The sequence below is a fragment of the Episyrphus balteatus genome, chromosome 1 (assembly GCF_945859705.1).
Source record: "Episyrphus balteatus chromosome 1, idEpiBalt1.1, whole genome shotgun sequence".
NCBI classification, from domain to species: Eukaryota; Metazoa; Arthropoda; class Insecta; order Diptera; family Syrphidae; genus Episyrphus; species Episyrphus balteatus.
In genome coordinates, this window is record NC_079134.1 from 116863085 (window position 1) to 116886660 (window position 23576).

General features: G+C 33.3%; 2 protein-coding genes and 2 long non-coding RNA genes across 6 annotated transcripts; 2 read left to right on the plus strand and 2 right to left on the minus strand.

Moving 5' to 3' along the window:
• Positions 1-4728: 4728 nt before the first annotated feature.
• LOC129913677 (uncharacterized) lies at positions 4729-12904 on the plus strand. 2 transcript variants are annotated; one of them, XR_008772083.1, is made up of 4 exons: positions 4729-4913; positions 5863-6119; positions 11764-12150; positions 12205-12904. It is a non-coding gene; the product is annotated as an uncharacterized LOC129913677 (long non-coding RNA). The 2 variants fall into 2 exon arrangements; XR_008772081.1 differs by having other exon boundaries at positions 11781-12150.
• A 111-nt stretch (positions 12905-13015) lies between these two features.
• Positions 13016-14506, minus strand: LOC129913670 (uncharacterized). Its single transcript, XR_008772079.1, has 2 exons — positions 13641-14506; positions 13016-13572 (listed from the first exon to the last, which is right to left on the minus strand). It is a non-coding gene; the product is annotated as an uncharacterized LOC129913670 (long non-coding RNA).
• Positions 14507-15276: 770 nt separating this feature from the next.
• LOC129913538 (peptidylprolyl isomerase domain and WD repeat-containing protein 1) lies at positions 15277-19909 on the plus strand. Of its 2 annotated transcripts, none has more exons than XM_055992273.1 (13): positions 15277-15419; positions 15499-15650; positions 15723-15926; positions 15987-16170; positions 16228-16460; positions 17633-17727; positions 17797-17915; positions 17971-18163; positions 18838-18947; positions 19008-19126; positions 19280-19400; positions 19456-19675; positions 19733-19909. In XM_055992273.1, exons 2-13 carry the CDS (start codon positions 15515-15517, stop codon positions 19877-19879), a joined length of 1881 nt encoding a protein of 626 aa, XP_055848248.1. In that variant the 5' UTR covers positions 15277-15419; positions 15499-15514; the 3' UTR covers positions 19880-19909. The 2 variants fall into 2 exon arrangements, with proteins under 2 accessions (XP_055848248.1, XP_055848256.1); XM_055992281.1 differs by having other exon boundaries at positions 15287-15415.
• Positions 19910-21374: 1465 nt separating this feature from the next.
• Positions 21375-23042, minus strand: LOC129913562 (decapping nuclease DXO homolog). Its single transcript, XM_055992305.1, has 2 exons — positions 21706-23042; positions 21375-21644 (listed from the first exon to the last, which is right to left on the minus strand). The coding sequence occupies exons 1-2, from the start codon at positions 22618-22620 to the stop codon at positions 21426-21428; spliced, it is 1134 nt and encodes a 377-aa protein (XP_055848280.1). The 5' UTR covers positions 22621-23042; the 3' UTR covers positions 21375-21425.
• Positions 23043-23576: the final 534 nt, after the last annotated feature.

Genomic DNA, 23576 nt, shown 5'->3' on the forward strand with positions numbered 1-23576 from the left:
ACTTTTTTTTATTTAATTTTTCATAAAATATTTATAAAATGAAGCACTTAACCACTAAACCGCAATAAATAAATATAAAAGCACAAAACATAGCCATGCTTGTACTTTGCTTTGTTCCTCAAAAAATATAAACACGATTGAAAAAAAAAAATAAAGAAATGAAAAATACTTAGGTAGGTACACCACTTTGTATTGTTTTTAAAACACTTTTTTATTTTTTGTTCATAAAATATTAATTTATTTTGAATATTACACCACTAAAACGCGATAAATAAAAAGAAAAACAAGAAAAAAGCCACACGGCCATGTTTGTAGTTTGTTTTGTTTATGTTGTGCGACAAGAAAAAATAAAGAAAAACAGAGAAAGCACTACGTTTGACAGATTTCAGATTTTTGTCCGATGAAATTTTCTGGGCAGAAATTCGCAAGAAGGGGAAATTTTTCTCTCTCTCGCGGCCATCTTTTTTGTGAAAAAATGCACAATTTCAGAGTACCCAAACAGGAATTGGGCTGAAAATGTTGAAAAAAGTTGAAATATTTCTGTTTTAGGCAGTACCCAAACAGACCTCTTCTGTTTTTATACCATCCCTTCAAGCAAACAAATCCGACCTCGGTCCGAATTCACTCCGCCTCAGGTGGAGCTGAGTCCGAATTCGGCTCAGAAACGGGTCCGAAGGCGGCTCAAATTAGTATGGAAATTATAATCACCGCGAAGCCGATTGCATATGTATTGGTGTGGTGAAAATCTCCACTCCAAGAAAATGGAGCCGAAGTCGTACCCGAATCGGAGCCGCGAAAACCTACCAGAAAAAGGAACAAAAAAAAGAAATGACGCATTTGCGACCAAAAAAAGAACAATATATATTTTTTTTTTCGTTGAATTTTTTTTATTTTGACAAACAAACTTTATTTTAATCAGAATAAATACAATATCAAACTTAAAATACAATAAGTCTTATAATTCATTTGTTGTTGCTGCTGGTTGTTGGTGTTGTGCAGAATTCTTTCATTTCGCTAATGATGTCGTCTCAAGCCAAAATATATTTTTTTCATTTTTGTAACTTCCACTTCCCGGTTGCACATTGAAAATCGCGACTTGCAAACTAAACATTTTTCATATTTCATTTTTCATAGTAAATTTAACATATTTTTGTATTATTATTTAATATATTTTAAAAACAATTAACTATAAAAGACACGACACGAGACACTTCACAAACGGAATAACAAAATGACGCTGTTTTTTTTTGCCCTTGTCTTTCCTACGTTCTTTTTTCCTTTTCACTCTTTTTCACCACGATTTCTCCTTCGACTCTGTGTTCATACACAAAAAGTTGCAAGTGTGTGAGTGCAACCCCGTTTTTCTCGGTCGGAGTGTCTTTTCTGAACTCCGTTTTCTTGCTTGAAGCCTGGTACGCTGCTCGCGCTAAATTTTAGCTGAAGCCTGGTACGCTGCTCGCGCTAAATTTTAGCTGAGATAAAATTCCCATACAAGTTATCGATAACTTGTATGGGATCCATTTTATCTCGGCTAAAAATTTTCGATAATTTGTATGGGAGCTAAAATTTAGCGCGAGCAGCGTACCAGGCTTGAGATAAAATTCCCATACAAGTTATCGATAACTTGTATGGGATCCATTTTATCTCGGCTAAAAATTTTCGATAATTTGTATGGGAGCTACGAGCAGCGTACCAGGCTTGAAGGGATGATATACATATACGGCACAGTACACATAATAAGGTAATATATTCCGAACGTTGTCAAAATTTGTTTGTCAAAAATGGGCACCAATCTGTCAGGTCGGCCTTTAATTTTTATATTTCAATCGCAGTAAACAGGAAATTTGTTTTTGTTTTAATTTATAAAATGTCATTTAAAAATATTATAAATTGAAAAATAACAAATTTTCTTCGTGTTTCATCGCGGAAAATGATAAATAATTGTTTAAAAATTAGTGGTGTGCGTGGTTTATCGGTTTTTGTGCGTTTTTCGTCGGTATTTTAAACAATTAAGAATTCGGTAGCTGACATTGGTCGCCAAAGTGTCATGTTTTGACAATCTGGCGACCAATGTCAGTTCGGAATATATTACCTTTTTATGTGTACTGTGCATATACGGCACTTTTCCTCCGAATTGAAATGTCAAAATAAAAAAAAAAAAACGGAAAAAAAAATGAGTGTCAACTTAGCGAAACACCCATCACTGATCCAAACGGGACTAGGTGCATAATTTGCCGTTATTTAGTCGTTAATTAGTTGTGGTAATTTTGATTTTGTCGTTCATTGTTTTCATATATATTTTTGATGTTTCGCTAACTTGATATCAACTTAGCGAAACAACAACTCTTAAAAAAGGTCTTTTTGAAAACTTGAGTATGCCGGAATTTGCCGTTAATTAGTCGTTAATTAGTTGTGATAATTTCGATTTTGTGGCTCATTGATTTCATAGGAAAATATGTTGTTTCGCTAACTTGATATCAACCTAGCGAAACACCATCTCTAAACAATTTTTTTTTTGAAAAACTAAGTATGAGGGAATTTGCCGTTAATTAGTTGTTAATTAGTTGTGCCAATTTCAATTTTGTCGTTCACTGTTTTCTTTCAAATTTTTGACATTTTCCCAATTTGACATGAATTTACCAATTTTTGCTTCAAAAAGTGACTTAAACTTGACGCATCAAAGCGTGGCTTATACCAAAATTTGCCATTTGAGACCCTCGAATTAGTTGTGCCAATTTCAATTTTGTCGTTCACTGTTTTCATTCAAATGTTTGACATTTTCCCAATTTGACATGAATTTACCAATTTTTACTTCAAAAAGTGACTTAAACTTGACGCACCAAAGCGTGGCTTATACCAAAATTTTCCGTTTGAGACCCTCAAATTAGTTGTGCCAATTTCAATTTTGTTGCTCACTGTTTTCATTCAAATTGAGTGTTGTTCCGCTAACTTGACACGAATTTACCAAGTTTCGCTTAAAAAGTGGCTTAAACTTAACGCATCAAAGCGTGGCTTGCACCTGAATTTGTTGTTCGGGACCCTCGATTTAGTTGTACCAATTTCAATTTTGTCGTTCACTGTTTTCATTGAAAAGTGTGTTGTTTCGCTAACTTGACGTGTCAACTTAGCGAGGCACCCTCCAAAAAGTGGCTTAAACTTAACGCATCAAAGCGTGGCTTATACCTGAGTTTGCCGTTCGGGACCCTCGAATTAGTTGTGCCATTTTCAATTTTGTCGCTAACTGTTTTCATTCAAATTTTTGACATTTTCCAAATTTGAAAAAAATTTACCAATTTTCGCTTAAAAAGTGGCTTATACTACGTTTCCACCTACCCTAAATCCGAGATTTAGCGAAGTAGATTTAGCATAAATCTCGAGTTTTATTCTAAATCTCGAATTGAAAGTATGTGGAACTTTTAGATTAAAGCCTGGTACGCTGCTCGCGCTAAATTTTAGCTCCCATACAAAATATCGAAAATTTTTAGCCGAGATAAAATGGATCCCATACAAGTTATCGATAACTTGTATGGGAATTTTATCTCAGCTAAAATTTAGCGCGAGCAGCGTACCAGGCTTAAGGGTAGCTGAACCCAAATCTAAGATTTAGCGAAGTAGATTTAAAATAAATCTCGAGATTTATTCTAAATCTACTTAGCTAAATCTCATATTTAGCGTAGGTGGAAACATAGCATTAAACTTAACGCATCAAAGCGTGGCTTATACCAAGAGATAAAATGGATCCCATACAAGTTATCGATAACTTGTATGGGAATTTTATCTCAGCTAAAATTTAGCGCGAGCAGCGTACCAGGCTTAAAGCCTGGTACGCTGCTCGCGCTAAATTTTAGCCGAGATAAAATTCTCATTCAAGTTATCGATAATTTGTATAGGACTCATTTTAGCTCGGCTAAAAATTTTCGATAATTTGTATGGGAGCTAAAATTCCCATACAAGTTATCGATAACTTGTATGGGATCCATTTTATCTCGGCTAAAAATTTTCGATAATTTGTATGGGAGCTAAAATTTAGCGCGAGCAGCGTACCAGGCTTAAAGGAAAAAGACAAAAAGTATGTTCAACGAGGATTTTTCTAGATCAGAACAGGACAGGACAGCACAGTTTCGTGAGAAACGTCAGAACAAGTTAGAACAGTCATTTAAACGTCACTTGTCAAAATAAAAAAAAAAAAAACAAATTGTTAATTATATGAATTTTTTGTTTATCGTTTCTCGTTTATTTTTCTATTTTTTTTGTAATTTTATTGTGAAAAATATAATTATAAATTATTTATTAGTTATAAAAACCACGAGCACCCGAGAAATATTCGTACAATTAAATAAAAAAAAAAACAACAAATGACAGCTTTGATTTTGACACTTCTCACGAATCTGTTCTAACCTGATCTGACTCAAAAGCAAGAACAGAAAATCCTGTTCTAGATTTGTCAATGAACAGCAAACTAGAACAGTGCAGCACAGAAAAAACCTCAATGAACAGCAAAAAGCTGTACTTTTCTGCCTAGAACAGTCCAGCACAGCGTCAGTGAACAGAGCTAAAGACAGGTTGCTGCCTATTGGGGATTGGAAAAGTTGATATGCGCTACCGGTGGTCAAAATTTGCAACTAAATAAACAGGACGGAAAGAACCAGCGCCACCTTGTTGTGAGAACACACACGTCAAGCTGTCAAAACGTCAAAACATCCGACATCTTGATTTTGTTGGGTAAGCACTTTCCCTCGCATTTCATTTCATTTCATCGTTCTCATCGTTCATAAAAGGATAATTTTGTGGACTTACATTAAACTTGCAAAAAATAAACAATATTAAAAGCGTGAAAAAGAAAAAAAGATATTTAAAAAATTAATAATATACATATGTACATAAAAAGTAAAAAAAAAAGTCATACAATTCAAGTAAGTACAATTTTTAGAGTTGATTTTGATGCAGAACTCAAAATGTTTTCGTTGTTACTGTCGTCGTCGGTCATCGTCGTCGTCCCCGTTTCGTTTGGCAGCCTCCAAATCGTTGTGTCGGTCGTGTCTCTATTTTGGTCTATGAAGACAAGCAATGTTTCCTAAATGTTTGGCCGATGAGTTAAAGAGACAAAGATAAAGGAGAATGTATAGGACAAAAAAAAATTTAAAGAAGAAAGCAAAAGCTGCAAAATGTGTATTCTAATTTTTTCTCCTGCCTGCACTTCAGAGGAGCTCATACATATTTTACCTTTTAGGTTAATTGTGTTCCCAAACATAGCCAAGTAGTGCTTCCCTTGACTCTGCGTGTCCTTAACTTCCAACATATTTTTCATTAGTTCGTTCGCTCGCCTTACGTGATTTGATTATTTAAAAAGAAAAAAAAAGATTGATCGTGACATGAATATTTTTTGCATTTTTCTTCTTTTCTTTCGAAAAATCTACAGATATCTTTGAAGTTTTTATTTTTATATATAGACCGAAAGCTGGGAGAAGATTTTTTGCGTGAGAGGTAACCGATTCATATTAATATTAGAATAAGTCCCAGTCATGGTGATAACGAAAACGAACGTCTTGAGAAAAAGTGCATCAAAATTAAATTTTTTCTGAAAATTGATTTAGTGAGGGTAACCACCTAGAAATAATTGGATCCTGACGCCCTCATCTTCCTGATTCCAAAAACACCCATGACAGACGTTTTCTCAGCAAAGGCGCAGATACATGCTGGCAGACGTTCGTTTTCGTTATCACCATTACTGGGACTTATTCTAATATTAATATGAATCGGTTACCTCTCACGCAAAAAATCTGCTCCCGGCTCTTAGACTAATACTTTAAACTTTGATTTACTTTTCTCTCAAGTTCTATTTTCTCTATTTCTCATTTGCAGAGTGTGGTTTTTGAATGCCGACGCTGTCGCATTGTCCAGTGGATGCAATCCTTTAAGCAATGAGCAATATCAATCAAAAGCATTGATTATTTAAAATAAAAATAAACTAACTGCTACTGCGGTGGACTATTGTGAAGGATTACACAAATATATAAAATAACATTAAACTTTATACCCAAACTAAGACTGAGCCTCCGAAGGAAATTTTGAATACAGTATATAGTCATAAATCCTCATCTCATTGGCATCCTTGGAAGGTAAAATGTTTTTTTTTTAACACAATTTATATAAAACTAAAAATAAATAAATAAAATTAAAATCCATTGACTAAAAATCCAATGTCTTTATTATGCTATTTTCGGATCGAACTTCATATTTATATTTCATCCAATCATTTGATATTAGCTGCGTTCTTTTGAGAATATTAATCTTAATCTAAAGCCATTTTGAACTCCGTTTTCATTACAGCAAAAGTAGTTCAAAGTAGTTTTAAGTACTTAGCAGTACATAAATATTCCCAAAGGAACGCAGCTACTTTTATAGAAACCAACTAGATATCTTATGCACCTCCTCGGGTGCCCCTATCCTAGCAACGCCACTGAGTACCTATTTTTTGGAATAACTTGTTTCACAGGATGATTTGTGTAGCTTTTTTAACAAGTTCAAAGCATTTAATATACAGTGAGGAAAAACGCTGAAATTGTTTATAAGTGGTTTAAGCAAGAACCAATGCATTTGGTAACAGATAACACTGGCCAACTATTTTCAACTTCAAAATAGGAGCTCTTTTTTTTAAATATTTTAGTTTTACACATTTTGGGAGTAATTTCGTACCTAGGAGGTCTTATTTTCTAGATATTTTCATTTACACGTTTAAGGGGTAATTTCAAAGTATTTTTGTAGTTTACTTATCGCAAGCATTTTTAAAGTTTTGCGGGAAAAATTTAATTCGAATGTAAAGTAAGTAAAATAAAAATACAAAAACAAATAACAAGAAATTTTATGAATTTGTATGCTTTTTAATGTATGAATAATTTAAAAACTAAAGCTCCTAGAAAAAAAACTAATGTTGTTCTTGGAATCATCACCCTACATTTATCAAGAAATGATAAACAACGGTCTGGAAAATTTTTGTGTTTTTGGCAGAAATATACAATGTTTGTTCATTTAAGAGGTTTTCATTTGGTAGATTTATGTTTTGATCTATAAATTGATTTTTTTCGTTGAAATGAATACGCTTTCAGATTGGTTATGATATGATATATATTATTTATACCTGTGAACCAGGCAGTGATCACAGTTATCAAATATTGATTCTACAGTTGATTTTTTTATTCGAATATGACCTTAATGAATAAATTAACTCACTTAAAATTGTTTCCATTTGAACAAAAAACTATTTTAATTCTTTCTTGAAACCAACACAAATTATTATCAAAAAAATCTGATGTATATCAAAAATCATGCATAGTGGTGTTAGTAAAAGAGGGGTTAATCTGCCGAAAAATCCATATCTAGAAAATTGATCTAAGATCAAAAAATAAATCAATTTTTTTGGCCAAACGAAGGCAAAAATTGAAAAAAATCAGTTTTTTGACAAATCTAAATCAAAGAATAAATTGATTTTTGTACCAAATGAAAACCCCATTAGTCTGAAATTTAATGAATTTCAAATACATACAAATCGATTATAACGACATCGGTTAAATGAAGTACTAGTTATTCTGAACTAATCTTTAAACCCAAAAACAGGCTCATTCAAATGGTAGCAATAGGCTTTAACAAAACAGCGGATATAACGAACAAATGCTCGAGTCCCATCGAGTTCGTTATAACTAGTTTTGGTGTACATACATATGTATATACATTTCCTACTAGTCGGAGAGGCGACCGTCGAGTTACTTAGCTCATAAGGTGAAGTTAATTAAGTGTTTTTTAGCATTTGGCATGGGCATAGGGTTGCCACATGGTAGTTCCCATTATATAAGTGGGAACCCTATTTTTTTATTTTCAGTGTCAACTTACCTTACATTTGACACCAATTTTAACCTCTAACCTTATGAGCTAAAAAGCTCGACGGTCGCCGCTTTGACTATACGACTATATGTAATTATATAAATTAGCGTACCTAATCATGAAATGACATTTCAAGGCAATTTTTTTTTAAACAACTCGTTTTAGTCCAATAAATGAAGCTAAAAAAATGGGGGTTACCCTACAAAAGGTCCGGTAGTTCTAAATTTTTGATATGTTGTTAGGTATGGTTAGTAGATAGAAAAACCAAATTTCCACAACCACGCCCCCTCCGCCCCCTTCAGCATCACCGAAAAACCATAGAAATCTGGCACTTTTTTCACTTTTATGCCCATAACTTTCTTCTGGTGCATTTTATTGAAAAAAAGTTGTTGGTAGACTTGTAGAAAACATAATTTCCTACGAAAATGACCTTGGTAGTATTTTTATACATAGAAAAACAACGAAGTTATGAAGCTTCCAAAAACATGTAAAATTTCGGATTTTGCAATATTTTCAGTTTCTTGTCACTTAACAGTGCTATAACTCTTTAACAATTGACTTTTACGCAAAAGTCCTCATAATCAATCTTATAGACAATTTAATTACCTAAAATAAAATGTAACCCACTTCGATTTTGTGAATCAAATAACCGAGTTAGGGCTAAAATAGTAAAAAAGTATTTTTGATAGTTTTCGACACTTTTTGAATTATCCATTAAATGTATAATTTGTATCCCACAAAAGGTCGAGTGGTTCTTATTTTATATTTAATCAAGTTTTAATGGTAGATTGAAAAAAAATTCATAGCCACGCCCCCTCCGCCCCCTTAACCATACTCCAAAAACCAATTCTGCATTTTATGAAGTTTCATATATGAGTTGATGAGTTGACAAGTACGATTGAAGGAGGTTCAGCTTTATTGCTATATACAACAGGGTTGTCCTTAGGAACAAAAAATTGGGGACGCCCCCTAGAGTGATTCCAAATCAGGAAAAAAAAGCCCTAATTTTTTTCAAATTTGTATTCCTAACCCTTCCTGACCATATTTAATTAAGAAGTTTATATCAAAAATCCGCCATTTACCCAACACTGGACACAGAATATCGCCCTTGCTATAGTAACTTCTTATCAAAATAGGGCCAGGAAGGGTCAGAGATAAAAATTTGAAAAAAATAGGGTATTTTTTTTCCTGATTTGGAACCAATCTAGGGGGCGTCGCACTCAATTTTCGAAAAAGAGTAAAATAAGGACCACCCTAATATACAACTATCAATCGGAAGTTGATACAAATTTAATTTTAATATCTTATTACTTAATTAAAAAAAGTTTTGAAAGCAGAGAATGGTCCTAGTCGTTATAAAGAAATCTAATTACAAAATTCCAGTTGACCAGTTTTCCTATAATTTTGGTTTAAAAATCCAAAATTTCAGTATTTATCAACAATCGATTGACAGTTGTAAATCACAATACGGGTGATTATAAAATGGATAATAAAACAGTCAAATCCTGTTTGCCTAAGAAGTATGGAGAAGGTTAAAAGGTTGAGAGTAGTCAAAGCAGCCGCAGGCACAGTTTTGGAAGTCATTCGGTCTAAAGTTTACAATACAGATGAGTACCCTTACCCATCCTCTATTTTTTGAAACTGTAATACTGAAGAATAAGAGTGGCCCTTTGGATAAATGGAAAAGGAAATGTTTGGCCTTATCCCATGCTGTTATAGCTGCTGCTCGTCCCCGATCCTTCCTTTCCCCCTTCAAACAAGAATAAGTGTATATGTATAGGAAGGTCCTGAGCTTCTCATTTATATGATTACATCCCTTGGCTTTTCATCAAATCACCACGAGGCGCAGCTACTTTAAGTTTCTACTATCATGCAACCACAACCACCCCTGATTCAACTCGAACGTAAGGATGCTTTCTTCCAGTTGCGCCAGAATTAGTATCTAAAGCAGGTACCATAGAGCTTCAAAGATTTTTGAGGAAGACATCGACTTACTATACCTAGGGCAGAGAACGTGTATGTACCTTCGAAAACCTGGGAGGATCAATTTATCTGATGAATTCTCCATTTTTCACATTCAATTCTATGGAGAACGTCTCATTCATGCCATAAGTGAATGTGACACCACCTCAAACATCTTTGTTTTCGGAAAAAAACAAAGTTTGCAAAATGTTTCAAAAACCCCTCTGCTCTTGAAGCTGCAGAGAAGCTAAGGACCCAAATGCCAGAGATCAGAAAGTATCGGAGGCGGAAGAACATATCTTGTTGGCTTTATATGGAGAGGACAGTAGTCAATCTCTAAGCTCTCTTCGATATTTCAAATTTATGAGCAGTTCAACTAACTTAATTTGTGCAAACTACCGCGTACCGCGGAATGGGGCTGGACGAGAGGATGCCACGTATTGCAACCCATTAAAACTGTGCAAGATTCGCTCCCCAAAAATTGATGAAAGCTTTGTCATGCAAATACCTATGTATGTGTCTAGATGCATGGGAGCTGGCAGATGTATGAAAGAGGGACTTAAATGTTCCACATTCTGTAAGTTTTGCTGTGGACAATCCTGTCAAAATCGTCCACATGAATTTTGTATGAAGATGACGACGAAGAAGATCAGATATCATCGATCAATTTGAAGAAAAATTCAACGAAGCCAACTTTTCTCATAATTCACCATCTTCAACTCCACCTATTACTCCTATATTTCCCCACCTGCTACCCCTGCCCCTCATAACCCAATTCTTTTACCTTCGTCCACTCATAGCCCACCACTTTATAAGCGCATGAGATATTAAACTAGGTTATTAAGAAATACGACTTTTATTAAATAAAAACACTTACTATTACCTGGTTCTTATCAAAAGAATAAAGTTATGAAAATGAATTCCCTACAAAAGGATTTTTGGCTAAAAATTAAAAATTAGGAAGTTATAGCGCTGTAAACAGGTAAGAAACTGAAAATAAAGAAAAACGGAAATTGTAACTTTTTTTTGAAAATTCTTAGTTTGGTGGATATTGGATGTGCAAGTTGTAGAAAATTTTGTGTTCTACAATTTTGCACATTAATTTTTCACATTTAAATGACCAGAAGGAAGCTATGGGCATAAAACTGAAAAAATGCAGAATTGGTTTTTTGGGTATGGTTAAGGGGGCGGAGGGGGCGTGGCTATGAATTTTTTTTTTCAATCTACCATAAGAACCTGATTAAATATAGAATAAGAACCACCCGACTTTTTGTGGGATACAAATCCTTCATTTAATGGATAATTAAAAAATTTTTTAAAACTATCAAAAATACTTTTTTACTATTTTAGCCCTAACTCGGTTATTTGATTCACAAAATCAAAGTGGGTTACATTTTATTTTAGGTAATTAAATTGTCTATAAGATTGATTATGAAGACTTTTGCGTAAAAGTCAATTGTTAAAGAGTTATAGCACTATTAAGTGACAAGAAACTGAAAATTTTGCAAAATCCGAAATTTTACATGTTTTTGGAAGCTTCATAACTTCGTTGTTTTTGGATGTATAAAAATACTACCAAGGTCATTTTCGTAGGAAATTATGTTTTCTACAAGTCTACCAACAACTTTTTTTCAATAAAATGCACCAGAAGAAAGTTATGGGCATAAAAGTGAAAAAAGTGCTAGATTTCTATGGTTTTTCGGTGATGCTGAAGGGGGCGGAGGGGGCGTGGTTGTGGAAATTTGGTTTTTCTATCTACTAACCATACCTAACAACATATCAAAAATTTAGAACTACCGGACCTTTTGTAGGGTAAAACTCCTTTATTTACTGGACTATTTCTAGGTATTACACCTAAGGTAACTTATCCTCCAAGAAAAGTTTAAACATGCTTGGAATTTAATTGCAAATAACTTATTACAGGCTTTTAACGTTTTCAGTTAAATCTCGCCGTTCAAAATGGAAACAAAAGGCATGAAAAAAGGAATAATAATATTTGTGGAGTTAAAAGCTGCAGCTCCAAAAAAACTCAAGAGGTTTCATTATTCCAAATCCCGAAGAATATTAAAAACTCGAAGGTAATGTTGAAAAAATGATCTATTGCCCTGCGGATGACCAAGCCGTTCCCAACGAGATTTGTAATTTGCAATAGACATTTTCGAAAAGAGATATACGGGTATCAGGTGTAGAGAAAAGGAGGAGATTGGCACCACATTCTATGCCAACAAAATTTCTTCCTTATTTCTCTAATACTCTAGAAGGACTTCGTGTTAAGCGAATAATAAAACGCTATTTAAATGACGTTAGAAGGTAGAAAATTAAATTTCAATCTTATTCTCTTGCATATAAAAATTTATTCTTCAGATGTTCTGTCATAAGCCAAATAAATAAAAATCAAGTTCCTGAAGAAAACGAAGTTGAAGATCATCTATTAGAAGATGAAAACGTGGCGGAAAGTGTCAATGATTTGACTTTGAATGACAAATGCGTTCAAGTCGGTTCTAGTTCGTTTTCTAGTGTCACCACAACAGCCCTTTGGGATACTGATAAAAAACTCAATACCATGACTGGACTACCTGATTTTACTACTTTGGATGCCCTTGTTTCAGCTTGTATGAAAATCCGACCAGATGACAAGATACTTATGTCAATGAAAGATAGGATTCTGTTGACAATGCACAAATTGAAGACTAATTGCTATTTTGCGGAACTTGCTGTTTCGTTTCAAGTGTCGGATAAAACGGCTAAATTGTATTTCGCAGACACTATTCAACTATTAGCGAAAACAACAAAAAAGCTGATACATTGGCAATCAAGAGAGGAAAATAGTAGAAGCTATCCAAAATGCTTTAGACTCAATTTCAATTCTTATAATTCTGTGGCCTCAATCAATAACCGCTTAAGTCAAAAAAAAAAAACAAAATTTAGTTTTACAATAATGCTCCGCATTTTTTAATTTGCCTCAAAAACAACTCAATCTTTTCTTAACTCGATCTAGATAGTTTTAATCTATCGTTTTTAATAGTTAAAAAATTAAAAAGATGTAGATTTAGCATTGGGTAGCATCATAAAACCTCTCAAAAAATTTTATCTTAACTCACTTAAGCGGTTATTGGTTGTGGCCACAGAATTATTCAATAAATTTACTCGAAAATCTGTTCAAATAAAAATCAAATTAAATGTATTCACAATGAATTTTATGTATATTTAAATAATTAAAAACTGAATCACCGTAACAATAAAGAACTTAAACTATACAATTTGAAAGTTTTCCTCTAATATATCTATGTATAATTGCAAAGAACCAAAAGTTCGATCTACAACGAATTCCAATGAAAAAAAATCGCTACTTTTTAAATTTTAGATATCAAAACAGTATGAATTTGTCAAATCAGATGACTTCTAACGCTGTTTCACCAACAGCTGTCGTTGCAAAGACGATACCTTCAATTTCCATTCCATTTAATCAATAGGCTGTTCATCAGTAGTAGGTATATGAAACGGACATGGTAATTCAAACACCGAGGTCACCAAGAACATGATCTCCGTGACCCTGCTGGATTATCGCCTTGTTTTACAGTCACCATTTGATTGTTGTCTCCAATCATTTGAAGTGTCGCTCCATCTAAGGCCATTTTGCTGGTCTGCAATACTCCAACACTCTCCAAGAGCTGTTGAATCTGTTTGATGTCTTGCACAAGAAATTTTTGTTGCTGTTGATGTTGTTTGGCACTATTTTGATAGAAAAAAATAATTTTAAAGGCAATATGTTAACGATTAAAGTTAAAAGCGAAACTCACCTCATACCTGCTTCAGCAGAATTTGGTTGTGGAATCTGGTTTGGTTCTCCTGACTTGTGATTAACAGATTATCACCTCCTGCTCCATCTCATCCTCCACAAGAAGCTGGTCCATTGCCTCCTGTATCATTCTTAGCTCTCAGCTCTCAATGTCTGTTTCAAATATTGATGCTGTGTTGTTTGAATTACAGCTTATTACCATGCCGCTGGATTCACTTGTATCCTTGACTTCGCCACGAATCAAGTTCCGGGTTGCACTCGTCGATGATACGGGCGATGTTGTGCTTACACCCGCGCTTGAAACAATTGATTTAGAGACGCTGAAGAGGGTTTTTTTTTTTTTGTGTTTGCGACTAATGTTTTGTTTTGGTTCACATCAAGGTACACAAAATAATATTATTTATGATCATGTGTACAGTGAGTTGTGAGTTGTATTAGTTCTCTTGGGTGAAGGTCAGCGAACATGTATGGTATGTGAAGATTCGAATTGTTTTAGCCTCAGATGACTCACTGAGACCCTCTTCAATTGTTGACGTGGGCCTGAGCTTGTTGCATTTCTTGTTGCTACCGCTGATGTTGCTGTCGTTAGGTGATAATTTGGGTAACTTGCGTTGTTTGTTGCTATTAAGTCTGTTGTCTTAGTTTGATGACTCTCAAAATGCTTTACCAACATCTCACGCTTGGGGTTACATCAGTGCAACTCCATCTTCCGAGCAGCTTGATATCTGGAAGTATAGGTTGTAGTTGTGAGGTTGTGATAGGTTAGTGGAAGTGACTCTAATTCCATATGGCTGCTCTGCTACTGAACACTTTCAACATCAGCCATTATTTCTGATTTGTAAAAAAAACGATGCCAACAGCAATGGTGTTTTTAATCGAGACGCGACCGACACAAACGACTGCGGACGACAACGACCGACTGAACGAATAAACTTAATAAAAATTACATTTATCTAAACACCACACTACATACTTGTTTAAATTGTATGAACTACTTTTTCAAGCATTTTATATTTATATTTCTTTTTATGTATTTAATTGTATTACATACGAATTTTAACAAAACAATAAACCCCGAAAGAAATTTTTTTTGAAATGCGAAGGATGAGTGTTTGTTTACAAAACAAAAAAGATGGCCTGACAGCTTGACGTAAACAAAACTATTTCCAATTTGTGAAGGCTAGGTGGCGCTAGTTCTTTCCGTCCTGTATATTTGGTTGCAATTTTTGACCACTACGGCGCTAGTAGTATATCCTCCAATCGCCAATCTGCCTATCATCTATCTATGAAATGACAACATAAATATTTCGTGTTTACATTATTATTTTAAGCCTGGTACGCTGCTCGCGCTAAATTTTAGCTCCCATACAAATTATCGAAAATTTTTAGCCGAGATAAAATGGATCCCATACAAGTTATCGATAACTTGTATGGGAATTTTATCTCAAGCCTGGTACGCTGCTCGCGCTAAATTTTAGCTCCCATACAAATTATCGAAAATTTTTAGCCGAGATAAAATGGATCCCATACAAGTTATCGATAACTTGTATGGGAATTTTATCTCGGCTAAAATTTAGCGCGAGCAGCGTACCAGGCTTCAGCTAAAATTTAGCGCGAGCAGCGTACCAGGCTTTAAAGTTAAAATAATAATTTAATTATTAAAAAATAATTTAAAAATATAGTCAAATACGTAATTACTAATATCTAACAAGTTAACATTTGATTACCCAAAGTTTTCGATAATCTTGAAAATCTGACAGATTCTGATTTTGAGAAGTAGGTAGGTACTTTGATGATCTGAATCGAAAAACATTATCCAGTCAAAAAATTATAAAACAAAATTATATCTAATATTCTAGTCCAACAATTTGTATAATGTCTGATGAAAACCAAATTAACAATACACCTGTCGAAGTACCTAGTTTAAAACGTCGACCTGAAGAAAATGCTAGCGACGAAGAATGGATTGGACCAATGCCATGTGAATCTGCTAAGCCCAAAAAGAAAAAGTGTTAGTATCTATCTTGCTTATAATTTTATAAATTTTCCTCAAAAAATATTTGATAATTTTGTTTTCTCTTAGTTCTTCCCTATGAAAAAATTTATTTAGAAAATCTTCCCAATGCTGAAAGCTATGAAAAGAGTTACATGCATCGAGACGTAATATCGCATCTTGTTTCAACAAAAACCGATTTCATCATTACTGGAAGTGTTGATGGACATATTAAATTCTGGAAGAAAGTCGAAGAAGGAATAGAGTTTGTTAAACATTTTCGAAGTCATCTCAGTAAATATTTTGCCTGTTATCTAGCTTAAATAGTTTAAAAAATGTAACATTTTTCATTAGTGCCCATTATTTCATTGGCCACAAACAGCAATGGAACTCTATTGTCCTCTGCATCAGCCGACAAGTGTGTTAAAGTTTTCGACGTTGTTAACTTTGACATGATTAGCATAATAAAGCTTGAATTCACGCCTTTGTGCACAGAATGGATTCATTCTCCAGGAGATGCAATAAACAGTCTTGCTGTGTAGGTTAATTGAGAGTGGTCAGAAAAAAAAAAATAAATTAACAAATATTTTTGCAGATCTGATAAAGACTCTAACAAAATTTACATTTATGACGGACATGGAAACGGAGAAGCTTTGCATGTATTAGACAAGTTACATTTGGCTCCGGTAGTTTCTATTTGTTATAACTGTGTGTACTCAACAGTTATTTCTATAGATAAAAATGGAATCCTAGAATATTGGATGAATTCTAAATATGATTACAAATTTCCTTCGAAATTAGTGTCTTTCGAATCCAAATTGGATACAGGTAAAATTTTGATTTTATTATTTTCTATAAAAAAGTTTGTGATAACGTAGTTTCAAATTATATTAACTGCATTAACCTCTTGACAAAAAGCAAAATAAGGTTTTTAATGGTTTTTTATAATTATAAGGGTATAAATAACAAAAGATTAATTTTCATTATTAGAACATTAAATAAATCAGGGACTAATAACCCAATGTACACGATCGTTTACCTAAGATTAAGATTAGGGTGAGAGGTGGGAATAAAACGCCTTATCACTGCGGCCTCTGATGGGCCTATTGTGATATCCTCTTTTTAAAGTTCACGTAGAAATCCTGAGTTTAGAAAACTTAGTATGTTTTGAACTAGCGGCGATGTTTTCCGCTTCGAGATAATACCCTCCGTTTACCTATAAAACAATTTAATTTTCAACTTAAATAAAAAAAAAAAAACATACTAGAAAATTTGGTTTCAAATAACAATCCATTGGTTTATCAACAAAAAACCACAAGAAAATCTAATTATACTCAACAATTGAATTTTCTTACAAAATTTTGAACTTTGAAATTCAAAACGGCGTTAGAAGTTATAGGAGGTCAATAGAGATCTGTAAAAAAATTGTTCGTCATAAAATTATCTACAAATATTGCCTTACGCCTTTTTCTGTAAAATCAACCGTTTTCGGAATAGAGCGATTTCAAGCGTACGCATAATCCATGATATTTAATAATAGGTTTGTTTTATTTAAGAGTGAATAATTTTGTATTTGAATACTGAAAAATACATTTGTTTTTTATTAATACGTTCTTATAACTTTCACTTGTAATCAACATTCAAACTAACTTACTAACTAACTAACTTACTAACTAACTAACTTATTAACTAACTAACTTACTAACTAAATTAGTAGTAAAATTAGGAGAGCAAAAAAACAAAATCGTTTTGAAGGCATTTATATGTATGAGTTTTCATTTTCTAATTTGCTAATAAAATAAAAACTATGAACTTTAAGGGGATTCCCAGTTTAAGGAACGGTAGATATCAGGTTTGTCTAACTGATGGCATTCAAATATAATTTTCAGAAAATTTGGAGTTACACACTTTTCTGGTTTCACTGATGATAATCGTTTTTTTTTTAAGTTATTCAAGTGAACTCTATTTTATGTATAATAAAGGTTTTTGTTTTGTTTTAGGACTCTATGAATTCTCAAAGAACAAGACGCGTGTTACAGGCTTAGCCGTTTCCAAAGATGGAAAACGATTTGCTGCTATTTCCACTGATAGAAAAGTATACAAAAAACTGATCATGCTAGTATGTATGTGCATAGTATTTAATATATTTGTTTCCTATCTTTAGGTACGAGTGTTTAAATTCATTTCGGGAAAACTCATCAGAGTTTTCGATGAAGCTCTTGCTCGTTTCCAAGAAATTCAAAAAACATCAAATGCTCTTCCAAATATGGAATTCGGCCGAAGGTAAGCTAACGAAATGGAACACTTAACATCACATTTTAATATATGATTATTTCAGAATGGCTACAGAACGTGATTTAGAAAAGTCCGATCACTTTACAAATAGTAACATTATCTTTGATTACAGTGGAAATTTTATTATGTACCCAACAATGCTTGGAATAAAATTGGTTAATATTGAAACTAATCGATGTGTAACAATTATGGGGAAAACAGATAACATAAGGCCTCTTAATATTGCATTGTTTCAGGTATGTAATTAGTGATTATATTTTAAAATATTGATTTGTGGTGAATACTGCGCCCTAAATCATCGCTTAAGTACATAAGTATTTTTTTTAGAGGGATAACTCCGAAACTAGGTGTCACACTAATGAAGTTTGTAAATAAACATACAAAGACTTAGGTATATCAAAACAACTATTACAAATAGTGGAAATTTATATTCGGAATTAGCGCTCTCGCCAAACTCAAAGAACACCTCGTCAAGTTGTATTGTATTGAATTGTTGTATCAAGAGCGAGCACAATCCTCATGTGACTCTTGAGACACGATTACATCCCAAAAATAACACTGCGGTGCGGTTTATAAGCGCAAGGCATCATCGGGTTATTTGCGTTTAAGTCCGAAACTGGTATTAACATTACCGTGAATGGCGAACGCTACAAGCAAATTATGCGTAAATTTTGTATTCCAACCAGAATTACTTACGCAATTTATCTGCAAACTTATACCATCTAAATATTGTTACGGAACTTTAAATGCATTAAATATTTGAAAAAAAAGCCACGCTACGGAATAAACACTGGTCTTTTCCACTCGAATGTGTTTTTTTATGAAAATCAAATATAGTTTTAATTCTGTTTGTTCTATTTGAAAATATGATAAATGATTATGTACGTTAAATTAATTTTCAATTTTTTAGGGGAAAGCTAGAAAAGCAAAAGCAGCCATAACTATAGAGCAAGAAGCCAGTGATAATCCAACGCTTCAGTCATTAGCAAATGATCCGACTTTATTTTGTACAGCTTACAAGTCAGTCCGTAAACATATTTAACAGGTCATGTCAGTAAATGCATGTTTCTTTAATTTCAGAAAACCAAGATTCTACCTCTATAGTAGACGCCTTCCATCTGATCTTCAAGACGTTGATCGTGATATTTTCAACGAAAAACCATCCAAAGAAGACATTATTGCAGTTCCTGAGGGTCAAGGTATCTTATCTTAAATTTCAATTAATTCCAAAATATATTTTACGAAATTCTCTTTACTTTCATGCATCAGAAGAAGGTCATACGATTTGAACTGTTGTTCTATTTTTGTTAAATTAATTGCATTACCGTTTTAATTTTCTGATTTTGTTTTAGGTAGCCAAAGGGTATATGATAATGCCATTCTTCATACAACTATGGGTGATATTCATATAAAACTTTTCCACAAGGAATGTCCGAAATCAGTTGAAAATTTCTGTGTTCATAGTAAAAACGGGTATGTTACATTAACTTTCTATTTTTTTTAGAGATTATTAAGTTTTTTTTTTAAGATATTACAACGGACATATTTTCCACCGAGTAATAAAAGGTTTCATGATTCAGACTGGAGATCCAACGGGAACAGGAACTGGGGGCCAGTCGATATGGGGCCATGATTTCAAAGATGAATTTGTTTCAAGTCTTAAACATGATCGGCCGTATACCGTGAGCATGGCAAACGCTGGACCAAATTCAAATGGCAGTCAATTCTTTATAACAGTTCTGCCAACAGTGAGCAAGAATACCAGTGTTGTTGTTTTTTCCAATATTAATCTTTATAATTTTCAGCCCTGGTTGGATAATAAGCATACAGTGTTCGGCCGTGTCTTTCGAGGGATGGAAGTTGTTCAAAACATATGCAATTCAAAAACAAATCCCAAAACAGATAAACCTTATGACGATATAAAAATTATTTCAATGTATCTAAGTAATTAAATGTACATTTTTTATAGAACAATGAACAAAGGATCAGGACTTATTCTTTTAATTAATTTGTCAGCAAATAAGGTTTCCAGAGGATCATTCCTTAGCCCAATTATAGAAAAACTATATCTTTTTCGTTTTGACAATAATTTGATTTCCTTATAATCACTATAGTCGTTTTTTTTTTGCTTTCCGTAACTCGATTGTCATCATGAAAACGATATCCTTTGAATATGATACAAATGTAGTTAAATAATTCAAGTCGATTGTCACTGATCACTAGTCACTAGTACTAATCACTAGTCACTAGTACTAATCACTAGTCACTAGTACTAATCACTAGTCACTAGTACTAATCACTAGTCACTAGTACTAATCACTAGTCACTAGTACTAATCACTAGTCACTAGTACTAATCACTAGTCACTAGTACTAATCACTAGTCTAGTGATTAGTCCTAGTGATTAGTTACTAGTGGCTAATCATAAGTCACTAGTGATTAGTACTAGTGACTAGTGATTGTCACTAGTAACTAATAACTAGTCACTAGTTCTAATGACTAGTACTAGTGACTAGTGATTAATCACTAATCACTAGTACTTACACTAATGATTATATCAAAATTTTTGAGAGCAACTTTGAAAATGTTTGTTGTTAAAAAGTGCAATCGGGGTTATTGTCAATATTATGAGTTTTCAAAAAAAAAAAAAAATTTCCTTCAAATACCTACAAAACCAAAAAAATTTAAATATAAATTTGTCGATGGTTTAATACACCAAAACTCATATTCTCACAATTCACTCATCTTTGCTGTAATTTGAGTGGTGACTTGTACATGAGAACTGAAAATTTAGCGCTTCAACTGCTTACTGTCTGGCAAAAATGCTTGCTTTATCCTCCAAAGGGATAAAATTTGTGTGAAAAATAAATTTTAGCGCGATCTACCTACTTGAGTAATGAACGCATACATTTTTTGTCTCAGAAAGGACCCTGCACTATTTGTATGAAAAGTGGTTTCAGTGGGTGCGTTCATGTACGCATAGGATAGCCTATCCAAGGTACCGATATCCGATACGTTTGTGAACACGAAGCAGCTGTTCTTCAAGTCTCTCATATTAATTCATTCTACTTTTTTTTTTTAGACAAATCAGAAAAAACGCATACAACATCAACAGGAAATCACCAGAAAGATGGTCACCTGCTTGTCACTGCCATAAAAGAGCTAGACTATGCAAAGAAACGCTTTGTCGACATGAAAGGCAGCAAAGAAGCTGAAAAGAACAGAATTCTTGATAACAAACTCAAACCTAAAGGTCATTTAATGTTAAAGACTAGTGCGCAGATCGAGCTAAATTTTAGCCGAGATAAAATTCCCATACAAGTTATCGATAATTTGTATGGGATAGATTTTAGCTCGGTTCAAATTTTTCGATAATTTGTAGGGAAGCTAAAATTTAGCGCGAGCTGCGTACCAGTCTCCAGGCTTCAAAAAAAAATAAATAAAATCTTGTTTTTGTTTATAGAATAGTATATTAAACATTAGATACAGAATAGTATATTAAACATTAGAACGTTGTTGTAACATTGTCACATACCAATCCGGTAAGAGAGTATGTGAAGGCTCATTCCGGTAGATCCTATAACCAATCATTTTAGACCGAGGATCGAAGTAAAATTCGTAAACTGTATGGGGACAGTTTACATCCTTCATCGTATTTTTTAACATTTGAAGGAATTTCACAAGGAAATCAGCACATTGCGATGGAGCCCAATAATTCTTAAAATATAAAAAAAAGTTAAATGATGAATATAACAATAAATTCTTATATTTAGTTTACCGAAGCTAGTTTCGGCAAAGATCGAACTTCCATGTGCTTGATCTCATCCACAAGTCCTTTATCGTTCCTATATCCAACCATGAGATCTTGAATTCCAACAAGAAAGCTCTGGCACCACCAGTTCCTGCACTTAAAGCGGTAAAAGTTTTGTTGCTGCCGTTTGTTGGCAGGTCGAAGCGAACACTTAAGTTCTACCAGCTTCAGTGAGTTCAATTCTTCTCTGCTTTCGATATTTTGTGCAACAGCACTGCTCAATGCGCCATCAACTTCAGCTCCAAACAGTATTTCCATGCCTTGTATTTTAGTTTTGTACATGCAATAGAATTCCTCACATTCATCAACCGGAGTATTTGTGTTTGGTTCTTCAGATGGATCGTGCGTCATACAGTATTGTTCGAATTTATAGCCGTAGGAGCAGAATTTTTTTTGGTTTTCAGTTTCATTGTAGCGCTGATGTCGTTTCTGATCCGTTTCCTTTTGACTCATGTAGATATTGCCTTTATATCGTGTAGCATGAATACACCAGTCTTCTCTTGACTCGTATGGTGTGCACATTAGCAAACGAAGCAGACCACGGAAACATATAAAATCAAATTCACCAACACCCTTATTGCTGGCATTTTCTGGTTTTGATAAAAGCTCATCTTGATGGCACTGAATAAATTGCAACGGATGATCGAGTCGTTCATCTTGCATTTGTTCTTGTTTGGATTTTGCATGTCCATAGCCAATATTTAGGTCCAATGGCATTTTGTTTGGCATTCGAAAGTAACGGAAGTTTTCGGCTGAATTAACAAAGTCACGGTTCGTGTTGACGCTGAAGCAACCTAGAATGTAGGGTTTCTCTATTTTAGGAAAAGGTAATTTGTTGCCAGGATTAAGCCGGCCACTTAGGCCGGTGTCTACAAGTGCCATTGTCAGAGCTTGTTGAAGTTTATAGTTGGTTAAGTAGTTTTAGTAGTATAGTTGTAGTAACTTTATTGAGCTTTTTTTTATACACTTTTTTATATGTTATTAGTTATTACAAATAGTGTACATTAGGTGTGTTTTTTTGTTTATCTATATAGATTTTGTGCAAAAAAACGACATCGGGATTTTTGAAATCCATGCAAACATTTGGCACCATGTATGTATGTATGTATGTATTTTTATTGAGACTTCAGATTTACATTAATATTGTTTTTTACATAAATAAAGATAATTATAGCCGACTTAGAATTGGTCAGGCAACAACGATATGAATTTAAGTTACTTAAGAGTAAAACAGAAAATAGTGAAACTTTTTTGACACTTCTAGTATTACATGCTTGCTCAATATGAACATGACAGCTAATATGTGACTTAAAACTAAACTAACAGGGGAACAAAATGGCAAAAGTGAAGAGAACTGCTCAACAGTGATACCAAAGTGGTAACAAATTGGGCAGTTTTAAAGTTAATTTTTATTAACTTGATAATGATAACAAAAAAATTTTTTTTTTCATTTAACTTTACAAAGTATGACTAATTTAATGTATTAACATTATTAAAGTAATGTATATTAAAAGACTTAATAGCTAATATAAGGATTATACAAAATTCATGTTTAATGAATCTAAGAGTTTTACTCTTTTATTATTACTAGTACAAAACAGAATTTAAAGAATTTAAGAGAACCAAAACTTAAAGATAGATTGATTTTTAGGTTTATATGGAAGATTATTGTTATTAATTTTATTTTTAAGATGAACTATAACTAGGAAAAGGAAAGAGAATTACAAAATTGGCAATTTGAGTATTTTGTTTTCTTAAAATTAAAAATTAAATTAAATTAAAATTTCTTAAATTTGGTTAATAATTCATTATGATACATTTATACATTTTTGTTTTTG

What these genes read in the sequence shown, in the direction of transcription:
- LOC129913538 (XM_055992273.1), top strand. Translation starts at nt 15,515, where the DNA reads ATGTCTGATGAAAACCAAATTAACAATACACCTGTCGAAGTACCTAGT. An exon ending in CTATTTCCACTGATAGAAAA is followed by an intron (nt 17,728 to 17,796) that starts GTATACAAAAAA and finishes TCCTATCTTTAG; the next exon opens with GTACGAGTGTTTAAATTCAT. An exon ending in TTATAACAGTTCTGCCAACA is followed by an intron (nt 19,676 to 19,732) that starts GTGAGCAAGAAT and finishes TATAATTTTCAG; the next exon opens with CCCTGGTTGGATAATAAGCA.
- LOC129913562 (XM_055992305.1), bottom strand. Translation starts at nt 22,620, where the DNA reads ATGGCACTTGTAGACACCGGCCTAAGTGGCCGGCTTAATCCTGGCAAC. An exon ending in CTTTGCCGAAACTAGCTTCG is followed by an intron (nt 21,645 to 21,705) that starts GTAAACTAAATA and finishes TTATATTTTAAG; the next exon opens with AATTATTGGGCTCCATCGCA.